This window comes from Armigeres subalbatus, chromosome 2 (assembly GCF_024139115.2).
Source record: "Armigeres subalbatus isolate Guangzhou_Male chromosome 2, GZ_Asu_2, whole genome shotgun sequence".
In the NCBI taxonomy this organism is placed as follows: domain Eukaryota; kingdom Metazoa; phylum Arthropoda; class Insecta; order Diptera; family Culicidae; genus Armigeres; species Armigeres subalbatus.
The window spans coordinates 397575721-397602376 of NC_085140.1; the positions used below are offsets into that span (position 1 = coordinate 397575721).

The 26656-nt window shown below is 40.5% G+C and overlaps 1 protein-coding gene across 9 annotated transcripts in view; it reads right to left on the reverse strand.

Moving 5' to 3' along the window:
* Window positions 1-690: 690 nt before the first annotated feature.
* The window catches only part of LOC134213255 (uncharacterized), a 77894-nt gene continuing 51928 nt past the window's right edge, over window positions 691-26656 (reverse strand). For 7 of the 9 annotated variants that reach the window (XM_062692093.1, XM_062692091.1, XM_062692094.1 and 4 more), the window contains exons 10-11: window positions 18152-18958; window positions 691-1927 (exon numbers count right to left, since the gene is read on the reverse strand). In XM_062692093.1, coding sequence (XP_062548077.1) covers window positions 1094-1927; window positions 18152-18958 — 1641 coding nt within the window. In that variant the 3' untranslated portion in view covers window positions 691-1093. Of the gene's footprint in view, window positions 1928-17212; window positions 17707-18151; window positions 18959-26656 lie in introns of all 9 variants that reach the window. The other 2 variants (XR_009979424.1, XM_062692095.1) reach the window with 2 other exon arrangements.

A 26656-nucleotide genomic window follows, 5' to 3' on the forward strand; every position in this document is an offset into this window, starting at 1 on the left:
AGCAGCAACAGGGCGAAAGACGTTTGCGAAGCGTACTCTCTTACCCCATTCCCAATGTGTAAAAAAAAAAATGTAAGTTTTAGAATATACGCTGGAGACATGGCCCAGCGATTCTCTTATCCATCATAAAAATGAAAAACAGTATCCATAAAGTTTTAAAGAAGATGATAATAATAATGAATTCTTCATTCAAACAAAATAAGCAATGACAGTTTTCTTCTTTTTTTGCTATGCCGCGGAGATTTTTTTTAAATTATAGTCCATAGAATGAACATTGACGAAAATTCGTGTATATGAAATACTCTACAGAATCTGAATATATCTCTTTCTGATTCAATCACCTTATAGTTTGAAGACTTTCACCGCACCTTGGCAATATATATATGTAAAATTGTCTTTTCTTCGTTTATGTTCTACATGGGCAAACTTCACATTAACAATTTTATCTACACTATTTTCCGGAATAAAATCATCATAAGCCTTACCCTTTTCATCTGGTTAAAATTGTGCTTCCTCCATCCCCAAGCGATCAGAGATCAACTTTGTCCAAATATGTGTTATGCGTCGGGTTTTATCTGTTCACAATCGTTTTCGAATTGATTTTTTCCACATTCTATCACTCTACCATTGAAATTAAAATAATCCTAATTGGGTTGTCATCTCCAGTAAAAATAAAGAAAACAGAAAAAATAATGCCTGTGCGATTGCTTGCCAATTTCTTTTGCTTTATTCTTCCCTCCAATAGGATAAATACTACCACTAGATAATGGTTCTATATAAATTATATAACAGTTTTATCTTTGTATATTACTATCGCTTGTTCTGCACACTGCCCCGCAATAGTGGACATAGATCACACTTTGTAAAAACAATATAATATCCTAATAACATAAAATAACACTGTTAACACAAAGAAAACCGGACTAAACGCAATGGGAAATACTATTCGTCTGTATCTTGGATATATTTAGTTCGTCTCAAAAACTCAAACCAAGGATCGAGAGATGAAACCTAAAATGCGCATACCTATTGTCTATTGGCATATATACAATACATCCCACCTACTTACAACGGGCCAACCGACGGTTTTACCTCAGTCGAAGGTGGTCCAATTGCCGGGCGCCGCCTTGCTGCTGCCCCCTATCGAGGACGTGCTCGTGGTGCTGTTGCTGCTGGCGTTGCTTGGCCGCCCATTTGCAGTGCCGAATTGTTTCAAACTGCTACTGCTGTCCCTCTGACCGTTGACCGGTAGTAGCTGGGTCCCGTTGCTTCGAAGACTTGCCATGTGATGTTGTTGTAGTTGCTGTTGTTTCCCAACGATGTCGGAACTGTTGGCGCTATCTAGGAGCGAGAACTTATCTAAACCGTAGTTTCGTAACAGCTCGAAATCGTCCTGTGCGCTGTGATTGGGGATCTTAGCGGAACTGCTACCAGGACTAAAACCCCGCGTTCCTGCTCCTGGCCCGGGGGTGGGGAAGGTTCCTTGCGAGAGCGAGTGTTGATGGTGTGCGTGGTGGTGATGGTTGTTGAAGTTGTTTTTCAGTTGTGTCGTGGCATTGAAGGACGTAGAGAGTGGCGACGCGGCGGTCGTCGATTTAGTGCCATGAAGGAACGGTGGTGTGAAATAAGGGTAAACGGGATTATTGAAACCGTACGTGGCCGTTGGGATCGGCTGTGGTGATGTGGCGCCCGGGGTTAGTGCACTAATGTTGCGAGCCGGTTTCGTACCGGCGGGGATGGGTTTAGCCTTTTCGTTTAGCGGATCAAAGTCTTCCAGCTCGAAACTGGAGTTGGTAGTGTCCAGATTGATTAGGTCACCGGAGCTATTGGCGCCGTTGGACTTCCCTTCGGGGGAATGCACCGTTCGAGATGATGCAGGATGTGCGGATGATGAGGGGGCGTTAGCGTCAGCCACATCGACGTTAGACTGGAAGGATATGGTAAATCGGAGTAAGCGACAGGTTTCATGAAGAAGACACTGAGGGAGGGACAGGTTACAGGCGTAGATAGAGAAGCAGCAATTAACGTTTGAATTGAATTTATTTTATAAATAAGCGCAAATTTACTCTCACCAGCGAATGTAACGACAATGAAGGTTCATATATCCATGAAAATGTTCAGGGATTGAAATACAATGTATATTTAAGTTTGGTTCACGTATACATGAGGAGGTTTCTTTTATACGTTTTTTACGCGTTTTTTTCACACGGATTTTTTTAATTAGCGTTATACCTACGTGACAGAACACAAAGCCAAAGGTATAGACCCGTCCAAGAAAGCGATCGCGAAGTTAGATCAGCATTTTTCCCCGAAGCAGCATGATTCGTTTGATCGCAACGAATTCTGTAAACTTGCACCACTCAAACACCCAGATGGAGCATGTGAGCCGTTAACGAAATTTTTAATGAGCTGCACAGATCAAGCTAAAAAGTGTAATTTCGGAAAAACTCAAGCAGAGTCGCGATTAGGATCATCAATAAAATTGTATACCATGCGCCGGTAGAATTGCGTGAGAAATTGCAACAAGAGGAAACCCTTACTTTGGACAAGGTCGTTCGAATGGTGAATTCGTTTGAGTCTATTAAGCACTAGACTTAAGTAATAACGGAAGCAGGAAGACCAAATGTAGTACATGGAGTAAATATGGACTCGAAGTCTGCCGTTATTCGCATTCAGGGAACAGGTAAAATGATATCAAACATCACTAGTATGTGCTACAGATGCGAACAAAAAAATCATTATGGATTTGAGATGCCCGGCACGTGACAAGATATGTGACCAGTGTCACAAAATCGGGCATTGTTCTAAGGTATGTCGTTCAACTATGAAACGTTATCACCAAAAGAACTGCTTTGGAGATAGGAATTCTGGAAATCAATCTAAGCGGAAGAAACATGAGAACGTTATAACGATTACAGCAACTGAGGATTTCGGTGGCCAAACAAGCTTTATCTATAACGAAACGATAGAGACGAGCTACTATGGGTTAAAATAGGTGGCGTTATCGTTCAGGTACTTATAGATTCCTGTAACAGTAAAAACATTATTGATGACGCCACGATGAAGTACATGCTAAGACAAGGTGTCACAGCACGGACATAAAGTAGAGAGAACCGAATTACGCTTCGAGGAAGTGCTTTAGATGCAAAGCTGTTGACAGTATCCAAAGTATTTGAATCCATGAGCGCCATCAATGGAGCTAACATGAGTAAAGAACAAGCTGCAACTTTCTACGTAGTGGTGGGAGCTGGGAGGTTCGCAACTGCTGCTCGGAAAATACATTGCTAAACAATTGGTGCTGAAAATTGGTCTACCTGCCATGTGTTTATCGGTTAACTCTTTCGTTCCGGTAGACAAGCGAGTTTTTTTTTCTAAAAATGAAGCATGTGAAACATAGAATACCAATGGATACAAATTTGGTACCTGGTGCCCAAAGAATGAGACGACCACCGATTGCATTATTGCAAATATCGAAGAAAAGTTATCACAGCTTCATTATAACGACATCATCAAACCCGTTACTGGCGGAGCTCCTTGCGTATCACCATTGGTGACCGTCGTTAAGGATAACGGTGAGCCAGACAATACAGAGGGGTGCCGACATTCGAAGATTTCTTACCTCGCCTGACTTCGTCAAAGTTTTTCAGCAGACTAGAAATTTCGTGAACCTAGAACACCAGAAGAAGTACGGACCTTCTTGGATCTAGCAACTTATGTTGGCAAATTTCTTCCTCTTAGGTCACTGATTTATATTCAAAATAAGTTCAAATGAAAAAATGAACATCAATATTGCTTTGAGGAACTTAAGAAAGCAATTTCCGATGTAAAAACGCTTTGCTATTTCGAAAACACTTTATGAGCTAGAGTAATAGCTGATGCATATCGTGATGCACTTAGAGTCCGATCTTGAGCCGTGAATAATTTGCTATGCTAGTAAAAGTTAAGCTTGTACTGAAAAACGGTACTGCCAAATCTAAAAGGAAGCACTAGCTTTAGTTTGGTCGGTTGAAAAATTCGCAGTGTTCTTAATTGGAAGAAACATTGAGCTTGAAACGGATCACAAGCCCTTGGAAATCATATTTGCACCAACTTCAACTCCTTGCGCTCGGATTGAAAGGTGGGTTCTACGACTACAATCGTTTAAATTTACCGTAAAATACCGGAAGGGTAGTAGAAACGTAGCGGTTTCCTTATCCAGAATGGTCACCTGTCCTGAAAATCACAAAGTAATTTTCTGGTTCTAGCCATTCAAGAATCAGTTGTGATTGACGTAGTAGAAATTGAAAACGCGTCGCATGATGATTTAGAACTTGTTGCTATCAAAGAAAGTTTGAATTCTGGAAATTGCGGAAATTGTAATGATCTCACTCTCTGAACCATTCAAAAACAAGTTAGGATTTGTAGCAGGCACTATGGTTCGAGGAAATACACTGGATTCTGTTTTTACACGTTTCCTCAATTTTGCACTCTTGTTGAATAGTTAAATATTAAATATCAAGTGATTTTTCTTTGATTCATTCAGGATTTTTTGAAACATATTGCAAAGATTTTGGAGGTAAATTGAGGCCACACGATCAAAAATACGAACGGAAAAAATATCGTGTAAAAACAGAATCCGGTGTAAACTAGTAGTACCAATATCTTTACGATACAGAATGATTCAGCTTGCGCATGAGGGACATCCTGGGGAGTCAGTTATGAAAAAACGTTTGAGGGATCGAGCATGGTGGCCTTCGATGGACAAACAGGAAAAAACTGTATTGTCAAATGCGAAGGATGTCAATTGGTTGGACTTCCGAGCAATCCTGTACCAATGAGTCGGCGTGAACTGTCATCGAAACCGTGAGTTGATATTGCAATTGATTTTATGGGTCCGCTTCTATCGGGAGAATATCTGCTAGTAATAGGGGGAATGCCGGCTTTGGCAGGTTTTGTTCTATTATTGGCAGGGGTTTTTTTTATGACTGACTAGGCTCAAATTTGGCCTAAACATTCTTTGCATATCAAAGAATATTGTAGCCAAATTTCATAAAATTCGGTCGACAAAAACCCCCCTGCCAAGTGCCAATAATAGAACAAAACCTGCCAAAGCCGTCTTTCCCCCTATTTAATTATTTTAGCAGATACAAAAAACTTCTTCGGACACCGTTTAAACGCTTAATCGATTTTTTTCCAGGCTTGGCTGTCGCAAAACAATAACCCTAGATAACGCCAAACAATTAATCGGAAATGAATTCGAAGAATAGTGTAAGGTACACGAATTTGTCTGAATCATTCCACTCCGTATTGGCCTCAAGAAAACGGCCTGGTGTATGAACAGAACCGATCGCTATTTAGACGTTTGCAAATTGGCCACGCCCTCCTTAGCCGTGCGGTAAGACGCGCGGCTACAAAGCAAGACCATGCTGAGGATGGCTGGGTTCGATTCCCGGTGCCGGTCTAGACAATTTTCGGATTGGAAATTGCCTCGACTTCCCTGGGCATATAAGTATCATCGTGTTAGCCTCATGATATACGAATGCAAAAATGGTAACTTGGCTTAGAAACCTCGCAGTTAATAACTGTGGAAGTGCTTAATGAACACTAAGCTGCGAGGCGGCTCTGTCCCAGTGTGGGGATGTAATGTCAATAAGAAGAAGAAGATTAGCCACGCTCTGGGAAGAAACTGGAAGAAAGATTTAGAAGATTATTTGATAATGTATTACACAACTCCACATTCATGTACCGGAAAGACGCAAACAAAATTGTGCTTCGGCCGAACGATCCGCTCTAAGCTTCCATCTATTGACGACATTGAAACGTGTGTACCGAAGTCTGACTATCGGGATCGAGATTTGGTTCAACAGAAAAAAAAGGAAGGAGTGCGAAGATGCAAGGCGACATGCGAAACAATCTAATATACACGAGGGAGACACTGTAGTGATGCAAAACTTAACACCATCGAACAAATTGCATACAACATTTGATCGCAACAGATATACTGTATTGCAAAGATCCGGTCCTAAAGCAACAGTCGAAAATCTAGGAGCCGGTAAACAGTTTGAAAGAAATGTCGATCATTTGAAAAAAGTACAAGATGTACCTTTTCTACGGAGTCCAACAAATCAAAAAAAGGCTCATCATCCGGAAATGAAGCCATTATTTTGTGGTATTCAATGACGAAGAAAATTATATTGTAGTAAAAGAATTGTCAACCAACGTATTTGAGGAATATCTAAATGTTATAAAGATTATGTCATGTAACTAAATTTAAAAAAAATAATTGTAATTCATTTGTATTATTATTTGTATATGAACAGTATGTATTTCAACAAAATTATATAAAAAGAAGGATGTGATGTTCATGAGAGATAAACAAGCTACGAAAATTTTGAATTTGATCGGCAAAATAAATCTAATATTTGAAGTGAACGGTAGTGATTTTATTAACTTAATTATTCAAGTAAACAAATTGTGGTTTTACGCTGAGATGAAAATAATTTCAGTGAGATGGAAAATAGAACAGTTTTCCTACCAAACTCCATACAATATGAGTATTGCCGGAATGGGTTCGATGCGTGAAAACCGGAAATCGATGTATGACGCCATTTTGGAATTCAAGATGACCGGCTTTCGATTTGCTAAAATTACCGGAAACTTGTGCAATATGGGAATTGCCGTAATGAGCTCAATGAGTAGAAGTGATGTATGACACCGTTTTGGAATTCTAGATGGATGACTATAATAACCGCTATATTGAATTGCTATAATGACCGAAAACCCATGCAATATGAGTGTTGCCGGAATGGGCTCGATGAGTAGAAGCCGAAAATTAAAGTTAGGCGACATTTTGGAATTCAAGATGGCCGATTTCCGGTTTGATGAAATGACTGGAAGCCAATGCAATACGAGTATGGCAGGAATAAGCTCATTGAGTGGAAGTCAGAAATTGGTATTTATCGTCATTTAGGAATAAGTACTGCCAAAACGGGTTTGATAAGTGGAAGCCGGAAATAACGTTTTCCGACATTTTGGAATTCAAGACGGCCGACTTCCGGTTTGCTAAATTGGCTGTAAATCCATGAAGTAAGGGTGTTGAGAGGTCGGTGAGTGGAAGTCGGAAATCGATGCTTGGAATTCACTTATTTTTTTATTGAGAAACTTTTTAATTACACAGGGGAACAAAATTTAACTTTTTGCGGGTTCTCAGAACTAATTGATGTGTCTTCAGTAGATTTGGCTCGCTGAATCCGAATCTGTCTTCAGATATGCTCTAACACGTCCAAATTGCGAGATATAGCTAGATGAATGTCGCTAATTTGTAGAAATTGGCATTTTTCGAAGAACTGTCATGTAGTATATAAACATAAATTTAGGTCAATCAATACCCTAAACAGTATAAGCACATCTGATCTAATTATTTTTCATCAGATTTGCACGTAACAATTGTTTTCTATTCAGTTTTCCTTGAATTTAAGTTCAATGAATTTTAATTTAAAAATGTTCCATGCAAGTCCGTTTCAAAAACTTGCATGCAAACGCCACCTCAACCAGTTGGAAGCCACCAAAAATTCAACAACATGTGGACAGAGGAACTGGGATATGGAAATGTAGAATGAAATATAGAGATTGGTACTAGTCAGTTTGTAAATATATGTTTTAATTCGACTTTTAATAAAATATCCATTATTTTTCATTTTATGCACAATATTTCTCCTTCTCTTAAAATGTTATTCTGCTCGATTTCTGGTTGTTGTTTTTTTTCGATCAATCTACTTCCAATGACCACACGAAATCTGTTATCATGTTGCAATTGTGTTGTGCTTTGTACCGTTGTGGAGGAAGTGGGTCTTCAGCGACATAATGCAGTCCGTCGAACGGAAGCCTTTTTAGATACTTAATTAAAGTATTTATTTGTTTGTTTATTAATTTGAACACCGTCTTCAATGCGTAAGTACGGCTTGCCGAGACCTGAAAAAAAAATCCTCACAAGAGAAGCTTTCTAAATTTGGATGCTTTCTCTGGTGGAATATAGTGCGAACATCATGATCCAGAAAGTTTTAATCAACAAGGAAAGATCGGATTGCGATTTAAACAAATTCAAATCCTCTACCAGATCCCCTACCAGAGTAATCAAGCTACATTGACTCGGAAAATAAGTTGAAACTTTAAAATTTTCTCATTAATGCCGTTGTTTTGTTAAATTAGAGCCGTGCGGCCCAGGGCCCCACAAATCTTATATACCAAAACCAACATTTTTTATACATTTTGGGGCCCCCACATACTGTCGGCCCCGGGGCCCCCTTCCGGCTAAATCCGGCCCTATATTGAATTCATGTTACTTTTTTTCTCAAAACCGTTTACAGAAAATAACCAAGCTTGTATAGTCTTTGAAGGTGGCTTGAATAAAACATATTTTTAAATGACATTCACTTACTAAAATTGTAGATAAATCACTCTTAGGGCCAATTTCTTCACCTGCGCTTAAGCTTTAAGCCTGGTTTAAACGTATGGGTAAGCACCGCTTAAGAGTTAAGCGAAGGTGAAGAAATTGGCCCTTATTATGTTTAACTTGCTCCAAATGCACCACATTTCGAAAGATTTGATGTTTGTGGTCCATTTTGGACCTTGATTGACTAGTAATTCTGTTGATAGGATTAACGATGGGCGTTCCAAAATGCTCAAAATCATTGATTTTACGACATTTATTGAGGCATATCTCAAAATCTCGACGTGTTAGAGCAAATCTGAAGTCAGAATCGGATTCAGCGAGTCAAAATCTACTAGGGACACGTTATCTGGTGTTAGGGACAAAATCTTGTTGAGCTGTGTTATCTTAAAATTCTTCTAAGTCTCGCTTATTAGGGGCTGTCCATAAACCACGTGGACTCTTGAGGGGGGGAGGGGTTTCGAAAAAGTCTACGATAGTCTACGAAGGGGGACGGGGGAGTTATACCAAAAGTCTACGTAGACTTTTTATTCGATTTTTTTTTATGAAAACGATTTATACAGCAGCTTTGTGCGAAGTACACTAGTTTGATTTTTTTAGGATTTTCCTTTTTTTTTGCATAACTTTACCGAAATAATCTCTAAAAATGTAGTGAAAAAACTATCAAGTATTTCACCAGGAAATTCTTCTGTGTTGAGCAGGAAATTTTTCCAAAGTATTCTATAAAAACTTTCGAAAAAATTTCAAATTCATCACTTGGATTTTATTGCAGATTCTACTAGACTTTCTTTTGATTTTCGGCAGGAACTTCTTTGCAAACTATGAAAATCATGTCGTACTTAAACGGATTTTTTTTTTATTTACAAAGTAAGCATTTTGGAATATCCAAGAAAAAGTCTTTGGAATGATATTCTTTGGATCTTGTAGAGGGAATTCTCCGAAATTTCCGCGAGAATCCCTTCAGAATTTTCGAATATATAGAATATCGGAAATTATTCAGAATTTTCGCGAGGAAATCTTTGGACATATAAGCAAAATTATTCGAAATTCCCGTGGAAAATTTCTTCGACAGTTTCAATGCACATTCTTTGGAATTATCGATGGAAAATTTTCGGAATTTCTAAATAAACTGTTGAAAACTTCCATGAGAAATTATTTGAATTTCCCACCAAAAACAGTTTGAGTTACCACAAAAAAAATGCAATTTTTGTAAAAAAGCGTTTCTGATTTTCATGGAAATTTATTCGAAGTTTTTACGAGAAGTTCACAAAAGTTTCAACTGAAACTTCTCCATAATTTCCACCAAAAATTATTCAGAAAATTCTTTTTGTAATTGCTCCAAATTTGCAAGAAAAATTAAAAATATCGTGGAGAACCATTCTAAATTCCCACGGAAAATATTTCGGAATGTCCGTTTAAACTTAAAATTACTCGGGGTTTATTAACGGGGAAACTTTTGGAAGAAAAATCGTGCGATTTCAACAGATGATTATTCAGCGGGATATTGCATGGAATTTTCAAGAAAAGTATCGGATTTATCACGGAGAGAAGCTTTTTAGGTTATCAATTGGGAAATTTTACGAAATTTCCACGCAAAACTTTTTGGAATGTAGACTTGACCTTCTCGGAATTCCAACTCGAATTTTTTCGAAATTCTGAAAATTCTTCCGTTTTCACAATTTTGAACCGGCGTTGAGAAGACCTCTAGGAGGAATCGAATTCAAAAGGAATTAAATTAATTGGCTTTGAGATTTGATTTCACCAGTTATGGACAGAGGAATTAATTTGATTTCGTTTCAAATTGATTTTTGTTTTGTAGGATTTTGTTCAGTTATGTTTGAAATTCGAGTTTTGCTACAATGTTTACATGGAAATGGAATTGGATAGCTGAATTGCTTAAAACGTAGTTGATTTCCATATTTTTATTTCCATTTTTTTATGACATATGATGTTTTGTGAAATTTGGAAAAGTCTACGTAGACTTCAAAGGGGAGGGGGATGGGTTTCGGAAAAGTCTACGAAAGTCTATTAGGGGGGACGAGGGGGGGGGTTGAAAAAGTGAAATTTCGGTCTACGTGGTTTGTGGACAACCCCTTACTTGATAACTGTCGCTGCCTATCCAGCTTTCCACGTTTACCACAAAACAGATAGGCATCATAGAACAAACTGCCAGTTTCAAAGTAGGCTCTTTGTGTATCAATAATCGACGAACGGCATTCCCGTATATTCAAGGCGAAAGAAAGAGACAGCAAAGCATGCGATGTTGCTCTATCTTATGTGCGTTGTTCAGTAAAGCTTGACTTCTACCACTAGTTTCGCTAGCGTTTCAAAATCATTGAAGGACCACATTCCACGGAAAAGATGCGTTTACCAATGGCGGATGTTATATAAAGTTTGACAATAACTGCTCTTCTAGACTCTGAAATTCTTCCTCTTCTAGGCTCTGAAATTATCGACTAGCAAGCATTGTTATCATTGATATTTTTCGTTGCGAACGACTGCACAAAACTAGTTTATTATTTATCTACATAACATAGCATAGTTACGGTGTACTTCGTGTTTATGTAGTACTTACTTAACGAGAGGCCCCCGACTCAGCGACACCCTCATTAGTACCACGGATTGGATATTGAGGAAGGTATGTATTCGTTGGGTCCGGATTTGCCTATAGCTGACAATATGACCGTGGTAGATCTTGCACCGTAACACACCACGCAAAGGTGTCTATCCAGCGTTACGAGGGGCAGTGGCGTAGTCACGGGGGTGGTTTTGGGTATAAAACCCCCCCCAGAGACAAAATTTTTAGAAGAAATTTTTTTTTTCGAAAAAAAAATGTTCGGAAAACCCCCCCCAGACCAATTTTCTGGCTACGCCACTGACGAGGGGTAAACTAGTTATTTATTTATCTACAAGCGATTTATTTGGATTTCAACTCATCATTGTCAAAGTTCCTACAACTCAGAGGTACACGACACAGAACCATATAAGTATTTGCTATTCCTCACTGATTTCTTCAAATTGTACAATAATAAAGAATGAGCGTTTACTGAAAATTTCAATTGTTCTATAGTTTAATCCTTTTTGCATTTGTTAGAAATGCCTTGGAATTAATAAACGGAAATTAGCATCTAATCTCGAATATGATCTAATTACTGATCAGACTATAAAAATTTTTCCTGCACAGTTTATGAAGAGAAGAACTAGTTAGTGTTCTATAACCGGTATTTCCGAGTGAAAATTTACAAAATCTGCTATTTACAAAGTACACCCGATTATTTTTTTACACGGAGAATGCGTGCCGTGTGAAAAAAAACCGTGTAAAAATAATCCGTGTTATTTCGAGAATCCGTGCAAAAAAAATCCGTGCTATTTCGAGAAACCGTGTAAAAAACGCCGTGCAAAAAATATCCGTGTAAAAAAGTAACCGGGTCTTTGTTAATCTGGGGGATGCGTTCCGTGTAAAAAAACCGTGTGAAAAAAATCCGTGTTATTTCGAGAATCCGTGTAAAAAAAATCCGTGCTATTTCGAGAAACCGTGCAAAAAAAAATCCGTGTTATTTCGAGAATCCGTGTAAAAAAATCCGTGTGAAAATAATCCGTGTAAAAAAAGAATTTGGGTGTAATAGCATTTCAAATCTACAAGCTCGTAGCGTTTTGATCAGTTCAAATAAAGTTAAACATGTGTGTTCTGTGTAATGGTAGTATGCGTCTTTTCGAATCCGGTTTACCATCTATCGGGAATCGTGCCCTAATCCGAGAGGTGTATTCGAAAAAAAAGGAATCTCGGAAAAAAAAAACATTCTTAAAAGAATTTACAAAGGAATTCTAGAAGGAATTTCTAGAAGCATTTCAGAAGGATTTTTCGAAGAAATTTTGCAAGGTATTTCCGAAAATATTTCAGACTTTTCAAGGATGAAGAAATTTCTGAAGGATTTCTCCTAAAACAATTTCCGAAGGAATTCCTAAAACAATATCCGTAGGTATTCCTGATAGAATTCCCGAAGGATTTTTCATAGGTATTTCCGAAGAATTTTCCAAAGGAATTCTTAAGGGAGTTTCCCAAAGAATTTCTAAAACAAATTTGAAACGAAATTTACAAATTTCTGCTAGAATTTCTTTGGACATTCCTCTGGAAATTGCAACGGTGATAAACCCAGAATTTTCTTTGGATATATTCCTTTGAAAATTTAAAGAAGAAATTTTAGGAAAATTTCGATCCTTCATTTAGGATTATTTTAGTACCAAGGGAACTGTTCCGTTTTCCATCTCCCTGAATTCATCTCATCGCGAAACAAAGAAATACAGCACCAATTTCTTCGCTTCTTTTTGCTAACATGCATGCCTACTGCTTATAAAAAAATCACAAAAATAAAAAACAAACCAAATCCTTTTTCAATGCTTTGTTTTTCGTGGAATGAATATCGGAGCTATGAGAAGAAGTCCAGGAGCCGTAACCCTATAACACCTACGGAAATTGTTCTAGGATTACCTTTGGAAATTTCTTTAGGAATTTCTTCGGAAAAAAAATTAGGAACTCTGCCAGGGATGAAATTCCTTCGTAATTTCCTTCGCGCATTATTTCGGGAATCTCTTCAGAAAACCATTTAGAATAATTATTTCTTTTAAAAATCCCTCGTAAATTCAATTTGGATTTTTTTTGGGATTTTTTTCGAAAATTCTTTAGAAATTTCTTCAGGGCATCCTTTGAAATTTCCGTTAGAAACTCCTCCAAAAAATCCTTAAGGATTTCCTATTTCATTCTTCCATAATTTTCCGGAAGATTTTTTTTAACAAAATTTCCGGAATAATTCCTGTATGAATTTTGGAAGGAACCTTACATTGGAATCTCTGGAGATAATTAAAAAGGTCTTTCGGGAGGTTCCAATATCCAAGTATCCAAATCAACTACAGGGGGAATTTTCTAAATTATTCCTGGAGAAGTTCATGAAAGAATTTTTGAAGAATTTACTGGAGAAGTTTAGAAGAAATTCCTGGAGGCATTTCCAAATGTATTACAGGAAGAATTTCCGAAGAACAATCTGAATAGATTTGGGAAAAGAATTCCGAAGGATTTTCCTAAAAAATTATTTAAAGAATCCTCGGAAGAATTTTCAAATTTCTAATGAAACTTTCATATGAATTTTTAGATGTCTACAAGAATTCCTTCTGGAACATCTGAAGGAACTCTTTTGGGAATTCTGCCAAGAATTTCTCCGGGAAGTCCTTTTAAAATTCGGACCGAAGTAAAACAAAATGCTGTTTGGAATCTGAAATTATGACTTGCTAAAAAAAAAAAAACAAAAATTTCGGGATTTCAGTCGATCCATCATCATACTTCTTCGGATATTCTCGAGAATTCCTAAGGAATTTACTTCAGGAGTTGCTTCGAAAATTTCTTCAGTAATCATTCAGGTGATATTTCATGAATTTATTCAAAAGTTCGTTCGCAAAATCCTCCCCCAGGATTTAATTAAATTGGTGACCAGTAGTTTTTTTAGGTATGCCTTCGAAAGTTGCATATTACCTCAGTTTCCCCTACCCGAGAAACATCTATTCGGTGTTCGGTGGATTATGCGCATGTATTGCGCTTTGCTCCGGTCGAAACAGACGCGATCTTCAATAGTTTACAGTAGCCGTCGAGCAAGTAAGTACAGTGCGTGTTTTAGTCGTCGCGAAGTAGTTATGATATCGAATCAGTCTTTGGGAAAATACGTAAGACACGCGTTGCTTATCCGTCTTTGTATCATGATGAATATGGCGTCGTTCAAAAGAAGGCTTACCAAGACGATTTCCAATATATTTCCTTCCCAACTAACATACTATTCCTTTCCAGTGCGCTCATGGAGATGCAGAGGATTCCTCGGTCTCTTATAGCAATGAGTGTCAAACTAATTCCCCCCCCCCCTTATCCTAATTGACTGTGAGGACGTGGTCGGCATCGTTATTGTTCTTGAATTAAAGAAACTCCGAAGCATGTACAGTGAGAATAGCTTTCTAGTCCCGAGAAAGCTATTCAATTGGTGAGCTGTGCATTATTTGTTGTTTCTATCTATTAGAATGCCTGAAATAGTATATTATATAATTAATAAACATTCAAAAAAGTAAAAGATGTATGAATTGGAGTCGATTTCCTTGTTGATGAAAAATAACAAATTTGCCCCGTGTTTGGTAACGAAACATATCAATGCTTAGTAGACGAAAATTTCAGTTAAATGTCTGGAAACAGTTATTGTTAAAATGAGCGTGGAAAGCTGTATAATGTGTTATTTTATAAAATATTTTCAGGGCCACCTTAAAAACCGGCCTCTAACTTTCTAACTTTCGTCTGCTCGGAGAGAGAAAAATTCTCTCTCCCAAAAAGCCTTATCCATGATAATTTTTGGAAAATGCCATAAACAAAGGGTCTGTCAATGACAAGCAAACACAGAATGACTGATCAAGAAAGACTTTTCCAGAGAGAAAAAAAATGACCTTACAATTTCTTTTATCGGTTTCGACACATTTTTGGATATTGTTTATGCAATTAAGGTTATCGATGAATACACATTGCTGAATTTGTGCTTTAAGATATTTAGAAGTTAAACGTGCGAAATAGGAATTGAAATTGTGGTACATTTTTTTCGAATGGCCTTTACTTAAAGTTTACGTTTTGCTCTTTTCAAATGTTACACGAGAAGACTTTTTCACTGAAATTCCATTTTCAAATTAACGCGTTTTTATAATAAGAAGGTACGTTTCCTTAAGGTAAATAACGTTACAATCCAATTTCAAAAGTACATTACGCTTTCAGAGGCACAAAAACTCCAAAAACAGGCGACAGACTGAAGTGAAAAACAGTTTTCCATGTTTGCTCGGCTTGAGCATACAAAAAAAAAAGATTTTCAGATGCGCGATTCGCCTATTAATTGAATTTTGTGCCGTCAAAAACGTGGGCCGAGGGCAAGGTCAGCCATTGTAGTAGCCATTTTTGGACTCTGTCCTTACTGTCCTCGAATCATCTTCTATGACGAATGTTTCCCTTCATAATGAGTTATTGACTAAAATTTAGTCAGTGTTTGGCTGCATCCTTGTTTTAAGGTGAAGCGTTGTGACACTCAAATTTGTATGTAATTGTGCCATAAGAATCATCAACTGTGGATTTGTAGTGGTGGAAACTTCCAATACCAATTCAGTATGCATACACGTGGGATTAATTTTTTGTTAACATCCGACAACAGTAAACATTGCACGCATTCGCAAGAATTCAACCCAATTTAGGCGCAGTAATAATCAATACAGTCTAAGTATGGGATTCGCTGATGGAATTTGTTAGAAAAGCATTAGTTTTTCTTTGATTTAGGTGAATTATCATGGATTATGTTTTCACGATGCTGGCTGTTTATGTTTACATCCTCAACCGTTGTTGCCATCTGCTCAAACGCACCAATAACAAGATCATTTTTTGCTCCGATTTTTCAATTTTTACAGCGCACTTCAAAACAGACTCAATAAGATATTATTATTGCATCAATACCTAATGCATTAGGAAAAGATTGATTAATTTAATCGATATTTTACATGTTTCTGCTATGATTTCACAATAGTTCATATCGACATCACTGTTTGCTGCTGATCAATGATTGCTTGCATACGACGCTACCGACGACGTGCCGAGTGTTGAAATCGGCGACGTCGTTGGCATGGTGCGTTACTGGGGGGAATTTATTCACTTTGTTAACTTGGTTATATATCTTCCCTAAATTAGCGCTATGTGATAATATCCTTATATCGCCGCATAGATTGAACTTAGAACTAATTCCAGATTTACTTTTTTAGTGAGAAGATGGTCAGGTATGTTGGCAATATATGAATTAAATTTATCTGTGCATATCGGGGTGGGTGGGGTAGGTGATTGTTTGACTGTGTTGGTAAGCCGCAAGGCAGCCATTCTGAATGACATGTCATGAAGCCAGAAAATAGTGCGATGGCCACTTTCAGCCTGTGCTTTCAATAAACCGTTTTAAAACCTGTAATATTACATGTACTTTTAAGTAGATCATTGGATATTTAACCTTTCATTGTCGTCACATTATTATAAGGCTGATGAAGTTTCGTTCAATTTTCGGAAAACTACGCTGAAATGGTAACGATAACATTATTAGTAAAATTAATCAAAACATTCTCATAAATTGTTATTCAAAACAAAAATAAATATAAAACGGCTAACAAACAGAGTGCAGTATTGTGCTCGGAAAAATTAAAACTAACATGATTATTTTTGCATTTCCAAAAACTCACACAATCTCGTAAAAACGGCAACAAAATTTAAACAAATGGAAACTTACACTTATTGAAGCGAAAATAAATAATAAAACAGCAAAAAGCCAACGAAAAAAAAAAAGAATAACGCTAGCGGCGATGATAATCGAAGTAAGAAAAAAAAGTTTCAAATGACCAAGGTAGACCAAGACGGTACAATATGATCCATGATACCAAAAGTGGGTTTGTTGAGACAATGAACGAGCGGCGGGTGCATCGAAGCGTATGTTGAACTGAACTGAACACCATCAACGAGGTATGTACGAACGATTTGTGAAGATGAGTGTTCGCGAACGATGGGATCCGTAATGAGAATGAGTTTCTTTATGATCGACGTTCATCGCAACTACACAATGAATGAATGATGCGATGTCTTGCTGGTTGAAACTGTGATGATGAACACATCTAAGCCTAGAGATACTAAATTGCACGCACAGTGAGAGAACGCTAGAAGCTATTATACAGAAGAGAAAATCAAGGTCTTACTCAAACGTGTGATATGTGCTTTTAGTAGGTTGTTTCGATACATTTGCAATGGCGGTTGCAGGGCTGGATGTTAGTTTGGTTCGTTGCCGACGTTTCGACGCTGGTTGGTTACGTTTTCGTTGCTACGATTCGATCGATCTAACTTTGCACCTCTATTGGTTATTGGTCGCAGCGGCGGTGGTGATTGTACGGTTGGCCGTTCGTGTGGCCTTTGGCATCTTTGGCAATTTCATGATCAGTCGTTGAATTGAATTGGCGAGGGGTTTCGCGAATGGGTTTAGGAAATTTTATACACATTTTCGTTGGGAACGAAGAGTATTGAAACAACGATATAGACATATGGATACAGAAACAGAGGTATCGTTAGGTTAGTTCGGGTAGTATTTTTCACAAGGTTGTCTTGGCAAAAGATTGATGGAGTTGGTTTCAATTGTTCAAACGTCGTGGTTTGTGACGGTCTGCATGCTCAGTTTACGCTCAATGCGGAATCTCCCCTAGATATATTGGAAGTGTGGACCATTCGGGTTTGGGGATATTATGAGAGAGGTTGTAGTGACAAACAAATCATAAAAAGAAGAAAAAAGTAAAAGGTTAGCTATAGAGAGACAGCCGTGATGGTTCTAGCCTAGTAGCGTCTGCTGTAAGCACTTTGTGGATATAACGAGCATTGTGTTGAAAATTTTGGAATTATAATTTTTATCATACGCACATACACACATCTGAATACAATAATTTTTAAGTCCCTTCGTGAAGGAGTTTTGAAGGCACTCGAAACGTTGTATCACACTCTCACATTCGCTCCGGTATTGCCAATTGAATTGGGAATCAGGGGAGAAAATATCCAATAGGAGGCAGTCAATACCAATACATGAGCAAAAAGTACACTAGCAAGCAATGGATGAAGTAGTAAAGGTAGTAGTAGTAGAAAAGCGGCGTTACCTCTTTGCGGAAGGTGGGCTTCGGTGCCAGCGGAGGTCTCTGCGGTGGCTGCGGGGCCGGTGGTTTATGATGGCTGTTAAGATGATGATGGGAAGAGGGAAGATGCGGTTGTTGTACGATTGCGTGATTCGGTATCGCGGTGGTACCGTTGGATTGCAAGTGACGGCTACCGGCAATGTCGGTTGGTCGATTCACAGTAGTACTAGATTCGAGTACAATTTGGCTACTAGCGTGGTTGGTGGAACTATTTGGCGTTAAGGTAATCAGTTCGTCGTCGTCAAACTGCGTCACCAGCGGATCGTTCCGACTCGCTTTCAGCGGCGGCGGAGGTGGCGGTGACGGGAGTGGGGGCGATTGACTGACGACCGATGACGGCGATCCGGTCGTGTTCGGATGCGAGAATTTATTTGGCTTCGATTGCATCATGGCAGCGTGGTGTAGGAAGTTGTTATAGTTTCTATAGGGCGAAGCCGAAGTCGACGAGGAAGACGAAGGGGGAGACATTGGCGGGGGTGAAATCTGGATGGCGGCCAGGGCTTCGGCAGCCGTTTGGAAGCGCCTCGGAGGCACCGGCGGACATGGCATGTCCGGCGAAAGATCGAAGTTGTTATCGTTGTTGTTGTTTTCTGCGTTGTGGAACATTTGTTGGCCATTCTCCCCGGATATGCCATTGGTAAGGTCTAGGAGCGGCTGTATGGAACCTTCTTGTATCCGGGGCAATGCAGAGCCCGCTCCGGGGGGACTCACTGGCGCTCCGGTTCGCGATGCAGGCCGATTCGGTGAGTCCAGACTTAACGTCGGTTTGAGCTAGAGGGGAGTTGAGGGAATGTGTGTTTGCGCATGATTCAGTTGATGAGGCACGGACACAATACATGAACGTGGATTGAACGTGAATGCATGTTACACGAGTAATCGAAATCGAGTAATGGTAATAATGTGATGGAATTTGATTTCATGAGGACACAAAATGTGTTTGGAGAAAGATGGAAAGCAGAAAGTATAAAAATAAGATTTAGACACACGAAAAAGTAGAAATGGTTTTTGTGTGAATGTTAGGTTTGTATATCCGAAGGATGTTGTTCTATGTTCTATGTAGTAATTTTGAATTTTGAGAGCATCAAAACAGTTTGAACAAGGAAGAGACTATTCCATAACCACATAACCAGCACCATTTAACAATAAAAAAGCAAATATACCGTTACCTGATACATATTTCCGTACTAAAAGCTTTTGTTTTATTCCTTTTAACAGGTGAATGTTGATTTCACATAAAACTCAATTAAAATATCGTATAGGACGCAAATAAATTAAGGATTGGGGATGATGGAACAGCACTGACGAAGACAGGTGAGGCACCGTACGATGCAACCATACCATTGTTATAAAAGGCTATTGTTCTTACGCCAAATGGTGCCCCGCCAATTACCAATAGCTGACGCTGCCAGTGTGGACGAGTTGTGGATCCACACACACTAGAAAATCATTTGCGAGCTAAAGGACGGTATACCACTGTGAAAAACGAAATCCCGAATATTGGTTTATTCTCTTTCTCGGGGTTCAAAATTCAGAAAACTTTTCCATGGGAATTCAAAAGAATTTAGCATAGAAATTTAAAATGATTTCCCCTTGTGGGCTTCGTGGCCGTGCGGTTAGCGACGCCAATGGGTTATGGTGCGTGGGTGGGTTCAATTCCCGCCCTGGTAAGGTAAGCTTTGAGAGATCGATAAAATCCACTGGTCCACTGGGTGTTATGTGTCCTATCCGTTGTCTAGGTTATCAAGTGTTCAGTCTGTGCGACCTCTGGTGTTCCCGTCTTTTAGAAAATTAGATTTATCCTTGGAAATTTAGAAGAATGTGATCCATAGATCTGATTCCTTCCCATGTCAGCTTGTCGCCCTTCCCATGTCCTATCCACTAGATCAGCGTTTCGCAATATTTTTCTTCAGAGGTACCCCTTCGAGCTTTTACATATATTAAGGTACCTCCTATTTTTTCCGCTGTAAATGGAAATAAGCATAACGCATAAGTATGAAAAAGGACCTGAAAACTAACGTACATGGCGCTCCAAATTGTTGTCAGAAATTTTTGCTTCTGCGTGAAACTAATTTAAGTTCATACTTTGAGAGCTTTTGGAAGCTTCCGAACCTTTTAAAAGAAAGCCTCTTGAAAGTAGTTTGCCAGCCTCTTGAAGGGAGACTTCCAAGCTTTTTGAAAAGAGGTTTCTGCGGCTATTAGAAGGAGCCTCTTTAAAGTAGGTTGCCAGCCTCTTAAAAGGCTCTCGGAAGACTCCCTCCGAACCTCTTGAAAGGAGGGCCTCTGCGGCTATTAGAAGGAGCCTCCTTAAAGTAGGTTGCCAGCCTCTTAAAAGGCTCTCGGAAAACTCCTTCTGAACCTCTTGAAAGGAGACTTCCGAGTCTCTTGAAGGAGGCTTCCGAGTCTCTTGAAAGAAGGCTTCCGAGTCTCTTGTAGGAGGCTTCCGGGCCTTTTAGAAAGAGGTTTCTGAGGCAATTACAAGGACGCTTCTGAGCCTCTTAATAAGGCTTCCCGAGTCTTTTGGAAGGAGCCTCCGAGCCTTCCGAGCCTCTTGGATGGAGGCTTCAGAACCTCTTGGATGGAGGCTTCCGAGCCTTTTGGATGGAGGCTTCCGAGCCTCTTGAAAGGGGGTTTCTCACGGTGTTGAAAGGAGGCTTCCAAGCCTTTGGAAGGGAGGCTTCCGCGCCTCTTGGAAGGAGGCTTCCGAGCCTCTTGGAAGGAGGCTTCCAAGCCTCTTGGAAGGAGGCTTCCAAGCCTCTTGAAAAAAGGCTTCCAAGCCTCTTGGAAGGAGGCTTCCGAGCCTCTTGGAAGGAGGCTTCCGAGCCTCTTGGAAGGAGGCTTCCAAGCTTCTTGGAAGGAGGCTTCCGAGCCTCTTGAAAGGAGGCTTCCGGGCCTCTTGGAAGGAGGCTTCCGAGGCTCTTGGAAGGAGGCTTCCGAGCCTCTTGGAAGGAGGCTTCCGGGCCTCTTGAAGGAGGCTTCCAGGCCTCTTGGAAGGAGGCTCTGAGCCTCTTGGAAGGAGGCTTCCGAGCCTCTTGGAAGGAGGCTTCCTGAGCCTCTTGGAAGGAGGCTTCCAGGCCTCTTGGAAGGAGGCTTCCTGAGCCTCTTGGAAGGAGGCTTCCAGGCCTCTTGGAAGGAGGCTTCCGAGCCTCTTGGAGGAGGCTTCCGAGCCTCTTGGAAGGAGGCTCTGAGCCTCTTGGAAGGAGGCTTCCAGGCCTCTTGGAAGGAGGCTTCCAGAGCCTCTTGGAAGGAGGCTTCCGGGCCTCTTGGAAGGAGGCTTCCGAGCCTCTTGGCAGGAGGCTTCCGAGCCTCTTGAAAGGCTTCCTGAGCCTCTTGGAAGGAGGCTTCCAGGCCTCTTGGAAGGAGGCTTCCGAGCCTCTTGGAAGGAGGCTTCCTGAGCCTCTTGGAAGGAGGCTTCCGAGCCTCTTGGAAGGAGGCCTGAGCCTCTTGGAAGGAGGCTTCCAGGCCTCTTGGAAGGAGGCTTCCGAGCCTCTTGGAAGGAGGCTTCCAGAGCCTCTTGGAAGGAGGCTTCCAGGCCTCTTGGAAGGAGGCTTCCAGCCTCTTGGAAGGAGGCTTCCAGCCTCTTGGAAGGAGGCTTCCAGGCCTCTTGGAAGGAGGCTTCCGAGCCTCTTGGAAGGAGGCTTCCAGGCCTCTTGGGAGGAGGCTCCCGAGGCTCTTGGAAGGAGGCTTCCAGGCCTCTTGGAAGGAGGCTTCCAGGCCTCTTGGGAGGAGGCTTCCGAGCCTCTTGGAAGGAGGCTTGAGCCTCTTGGAAGGAGGCTTCCAGGCCTCTTGGAAGGAGGCTTCCAGGCCGCTTGGAAGGAGGCTTCCGAGCCTCTTGGAAGGAGGCTTCCGAGCCTCTTGGAAGGAGGCTTCCGAGCCTCTTGGAAGGAGGCTTCCGAGCCTCTTGGAAGGAGGCTTTCGAGCCTCTTTGAATGAGGTTGAGCCTTTTGGAAGGGGGTTTCCGAGCCTCTTGGAAGGAGGTTTCCGAGCCTCTTGGAAGGAGGTTTCCGAGCCTCTTGGAAGGAGGCTTCCGAGCCTCTTGGAAGGAGGCTTCCGAGCCTCTTGGAAGGAGGCTTCCGAGCCTCTTGGAAGGAGGCTTCCGAGCCTCTTGGAAGGAGGCTTCCGAGCCTCTTGGAAGGAGGCTTCCGAGCCTCTTGGAAGGAGGCTTCCGAGCCTCTTGGAAGACGGCTCCCGAGCCTCTTAGAGTACGGCTTCCGAGCCTCTTGGAAGACGGCTTCCGAGCCTCTTGGAAGACGGCTTCCGAGCCTCTTGGAAGACGGCTTCCGAGCCTCTTGGAAGGAGGCTTCCAAGCCTCTTGGAAGGAGGCTTCCGAGCCTCTTTGAAGGAGGTTTCCGAGCCTCTTGGAAGGGGGTTTCCGAGCCTCTTGGAAGGAGGTTTCCGAGCCTCATGGAAGGAGGTTTCTGAGCCTCTTGGAAGAAGGTTTCCGAAAGGTCATTCGTCCCTCCAGTTTTCTTTACTCCCAGGGAGTCAGGAGTAAAAGAAACCCCAACCGTTTCCATGGTTTCATCAGCCAATGCTATCTGTATGTGAGCACTTATAAGAGAAGCTTAACAAACACATCTGTCGACTCGAAAGACAGCAAGATGAGCGGCTATCTCCTTGTCAAGTAAAGTCACATTTAACTCTATCATCAGGAACCTCAACGTACCAAAACGTAACAACGCTACCATCTACATCGAGCAGACGCTTGATACGGGCAGACTTATCCTATCTCAGGCCTGCCCAATCTTTTCAAACCACGGGCCAATTTTCAGAATTATCATTTGCTGGCGGGCCAGGATAAACTAATCATAATTTGATTGCGTATAAAGTTAATATTTTTTGTTTGATTTCGTTTTTTTTTCTATGCAGCAGATCTTTTGGTTGGAAATTAATTGGGAAACATAGATTTGTTCACTACTCTCCAGTAATCAACGCATATTGATTTCGCAGTCGATGACCGAAATTCACAAGCAGGATTTCAAGTTTATGCTTTTGCATAGTAGTTATTTTTTATTCTTCAAAAGAACAGTACTTTTGAATAGAGAAAATCTTATGAGAATTGTTTCTTTTTGAAGTTTGAAATATTGTTCACATCAGTAAACGGTGTTGAGAAGTTTTGTTACTGTGTTCTCAGAAATCAGCGAATAGGCTTGAAAATTTCAGTGAACTGTTTCCAGCATGAACTATTTTCAACAACATGATTTCCTTTCGAAAAAATATAATATTTCAAGCATTGAACTACGAAATCAAATGTAGTAAGAGAGCCTGCTTTGAAAAGCTGTGTAGAATGGCCAATAATACTCCATGGGGGGATGCATACAGGATAGTGATGGCTAGGACCAACAGCACACCTCCTGAGAAATTCCCGGAGATGTTAGCCAGGATCGTTGAAGGTTTGTTCCCGAAGCAAGACCCTTCGGACTGGCCCTTCACATCGTACGAGTCAGTGAACGTGGTACCGCCAGTGACTAACGATGAGCTTATTGCCGTTGCAAGAAAACTTAAGCCAAATAAGGCACCAGGTCCGGATTGTATTCCTATCCTGTACCTTAAGTACGCGATTCTTGCCACTCCATATATGTGCAGGAGCTGCCTCCGACGTTGCCTGGATGAAGGAAATTTCCCAGAACGTTGGAAACGGCAGAAGCTGGTGCTATTGCCCAAGCCTGGGAAATCCCCAAGAGAGCCATCGGCATACAGACCTATTTGCCTACTCGGCACAACTGGTAAGTTGTTAGAGAGGGTGATCTTGAATAAATTGAAGGACTGTACGGAGTGTGTACGGGTTCCGCAAAGACCGTTCTACCATCGAAGCAATTCGGCCGGTAACGGAAACGGCTAAGATAGCGCGTGGTTTAAATAGGAGAGGTATTAGGTACTGTGCGTTGATTACACTAAATGTAAAGAATGCATTTAATAACACTAGCTGGGCAGCTATAGCTGATTTCCTGCATCTTTTGAGAGTCCCGGATCATCTGTGCAGGATTCTGAAAAGCTATTTTCAAAACAGGATATTGTTAGTCGACACAGACGCTGGGCAGCAGTCGATTTAAGTGTCAGCAGGCATTCCACAGGGATCGATCAACAGACCGATTCTTTGGAATACCATGTATGACGGAATATTTAGCTTAAATCTCCCGGCTGGTGTGAAAATATAAGGCTTTGCGGATGATGTAATGCTAGAGGTCACAGGCGACACTATCGTTAGCAAAGTCGAAAATGGCGAATTGGATTAGTAGGAAGCATGGTCAGGTCAACTTCCACCTATCACAGGTGTTGTCTGAACATGGCTGCTTTAAAAAATTCCTGCATAAGTTCGGGTTCGCAGATTTTTCGGAGTAGGTGAGGTAGAATTGGCAGATCATGTGATGTTTGCGTGCCCACCATTCGATGTTGATCGCAATGCCATACTGCTTGTCAGCGGCATGGATACAACCCCGGACAACCTCGTTGAAAGGTTATATGGAATGCGGTGAACACAGCGTCTCAACAGATTATGTCGAAACTACAGCGCTGGTGTCGTCTTGAACAATAACAGCAGCTGCAGAAGAGACTACTGTGGCCTGCGGTGACCTCCGTATGTAGATATAGAGGTCATTGCGGTTCCTGCACGGTGTTTCTTGTCGGGGTGCTCGTTTCCTACATGAGTTTATGATAAAGGCCAACAGGTTACTATCATAGCTTGTGATTGACGGGTTAGAAGTATAATAATGACATCATTGCCGGTTCCGGCGCCATCGGATGGAAAGCTATGTCCATTTAGAATCCGGAATCATTTATTGTATTGCAGCGGCACGGAAAGTGACCGCTGCAAGAATTCTTTTACAGCGGTTTGTCTACCTAGGCGCCCACTTGCTGTGGTATAAATTTCACGAAGTTTCGTGCAGCGTGTCAAAAAATATTCCAGATGGAAGCCGAAAGGAGAGAAAAAAGTCTGCACACCCACGTTGATAATCCTGCTCATCGACGATGGAACCTACGTCAAAATGGATTTCGGACAGCTTCCAAGCCAAAAATTCTACATGGTGACGGCACGAGGAGTAGTTCCTGCGAAGTTTAAGTTATATTTTTGGACAAACTTGCAAAAAACGGATGATTTTGGCAAGGGATATGCAACTGTGGGGCAAAGACGTGTTTGTGTGTTTGTGACGAATAAGACGATGAACTCGAAGCTGTACAAGGAGGAATGCCTCAAAAACCGCGGTCGACCTTCCATAAAGCCCATAAAGGTCCCGTGAAGTTTTGGCCAGATTTGGCGAGTTGCCACTACAGCCGGGAAGTCATCCAGTGGTACCGCGATAATAACAAAGATTTTATCGATAAAAACATAAATCCACACAACTGCCCACAGCTCCGGCCCATCGAGACATTTTGGGCAGTAATGAAGCGGAAGCTTAAGAAAAGTGGAAAAAATGGAAAAACAGCTCGGGACGCGACTCAGATGACCAAAATGTGGAACAAATGTGCCAAGGAAGTTGATTCTGGAGGTGTGCAACTTTGAGAGGAATAATGAACAAAGTGCGAATTTTCACTAGAAACAAGAAGAAATTATATGTATCAATAATTTTTCCTTAAAGTACAGGGAATTACCCTTGTTTTGATGTATTAACCTTCTTTGTACGTCAATCCGTTACCGAGATACAGATGATTTTATTATTCCGGATTCTAAATGGACATAGCTTTATAAGGCCAGTAAAGTTTTTAAAGCAGAGTCCAAGCTGCTTCATACAGATCATAACAACTTACCTCAAGTCTTTTCCGGTAGTCGTGAAGATCGTGAAGATGATCTACAATTCTCGTGTGATTTTTGAAAACGACGTATGTCCAAAAGAGAGACTCTATTTGTTTACTTTCTCTTTCGATTATTACAAAGTTATATTAACATTTACATTGGATTTTTCTGCACAGATTTGAAGAAAATAACTTTGTCTAGTGTGCTGAGGTGAAAATATTGCAACAAATTCTTTTTTTGCTCTTTTTTTATCAGTGTTCTGTAGTTGAATTTAATAATAAAATGAAGCTCTAAGGTGGGCCAGAAAGGCTGCCATATAGCTCCTAACTCTAGTGAAGAACTGGCCAAGTGCCAATATTCATAATTCATTATTTTTAAAAAACTAATAAAATGATTTTCATGGATAGTCAGGAGAATTTTCCACGGAAAATCTGAAGATTTTTCATGGCAACGCAAAAGAGTTTTCCATGATAATACAGAAAAATTTAATTGTAAATAACGCGGACGTAAGAATAGAAATTCAAAATAATTTCCCGTAGAAACAAATTTTTCGAACACTTTCCCGGGAAAATATTGATAAGCTTCCTTGGAAATTCAGAAGAATTGTCTTTGGAAGGTAAGAAAAAATCCTGGTTAACGTCAGAAAATTTGCCGAGGATATTCAAAAGATTTTTGAAAATTAAGAAACTTGATCCGAAAAAAATAAAAATAAAAACCCGGAAAAGTTTAGAAACAATACA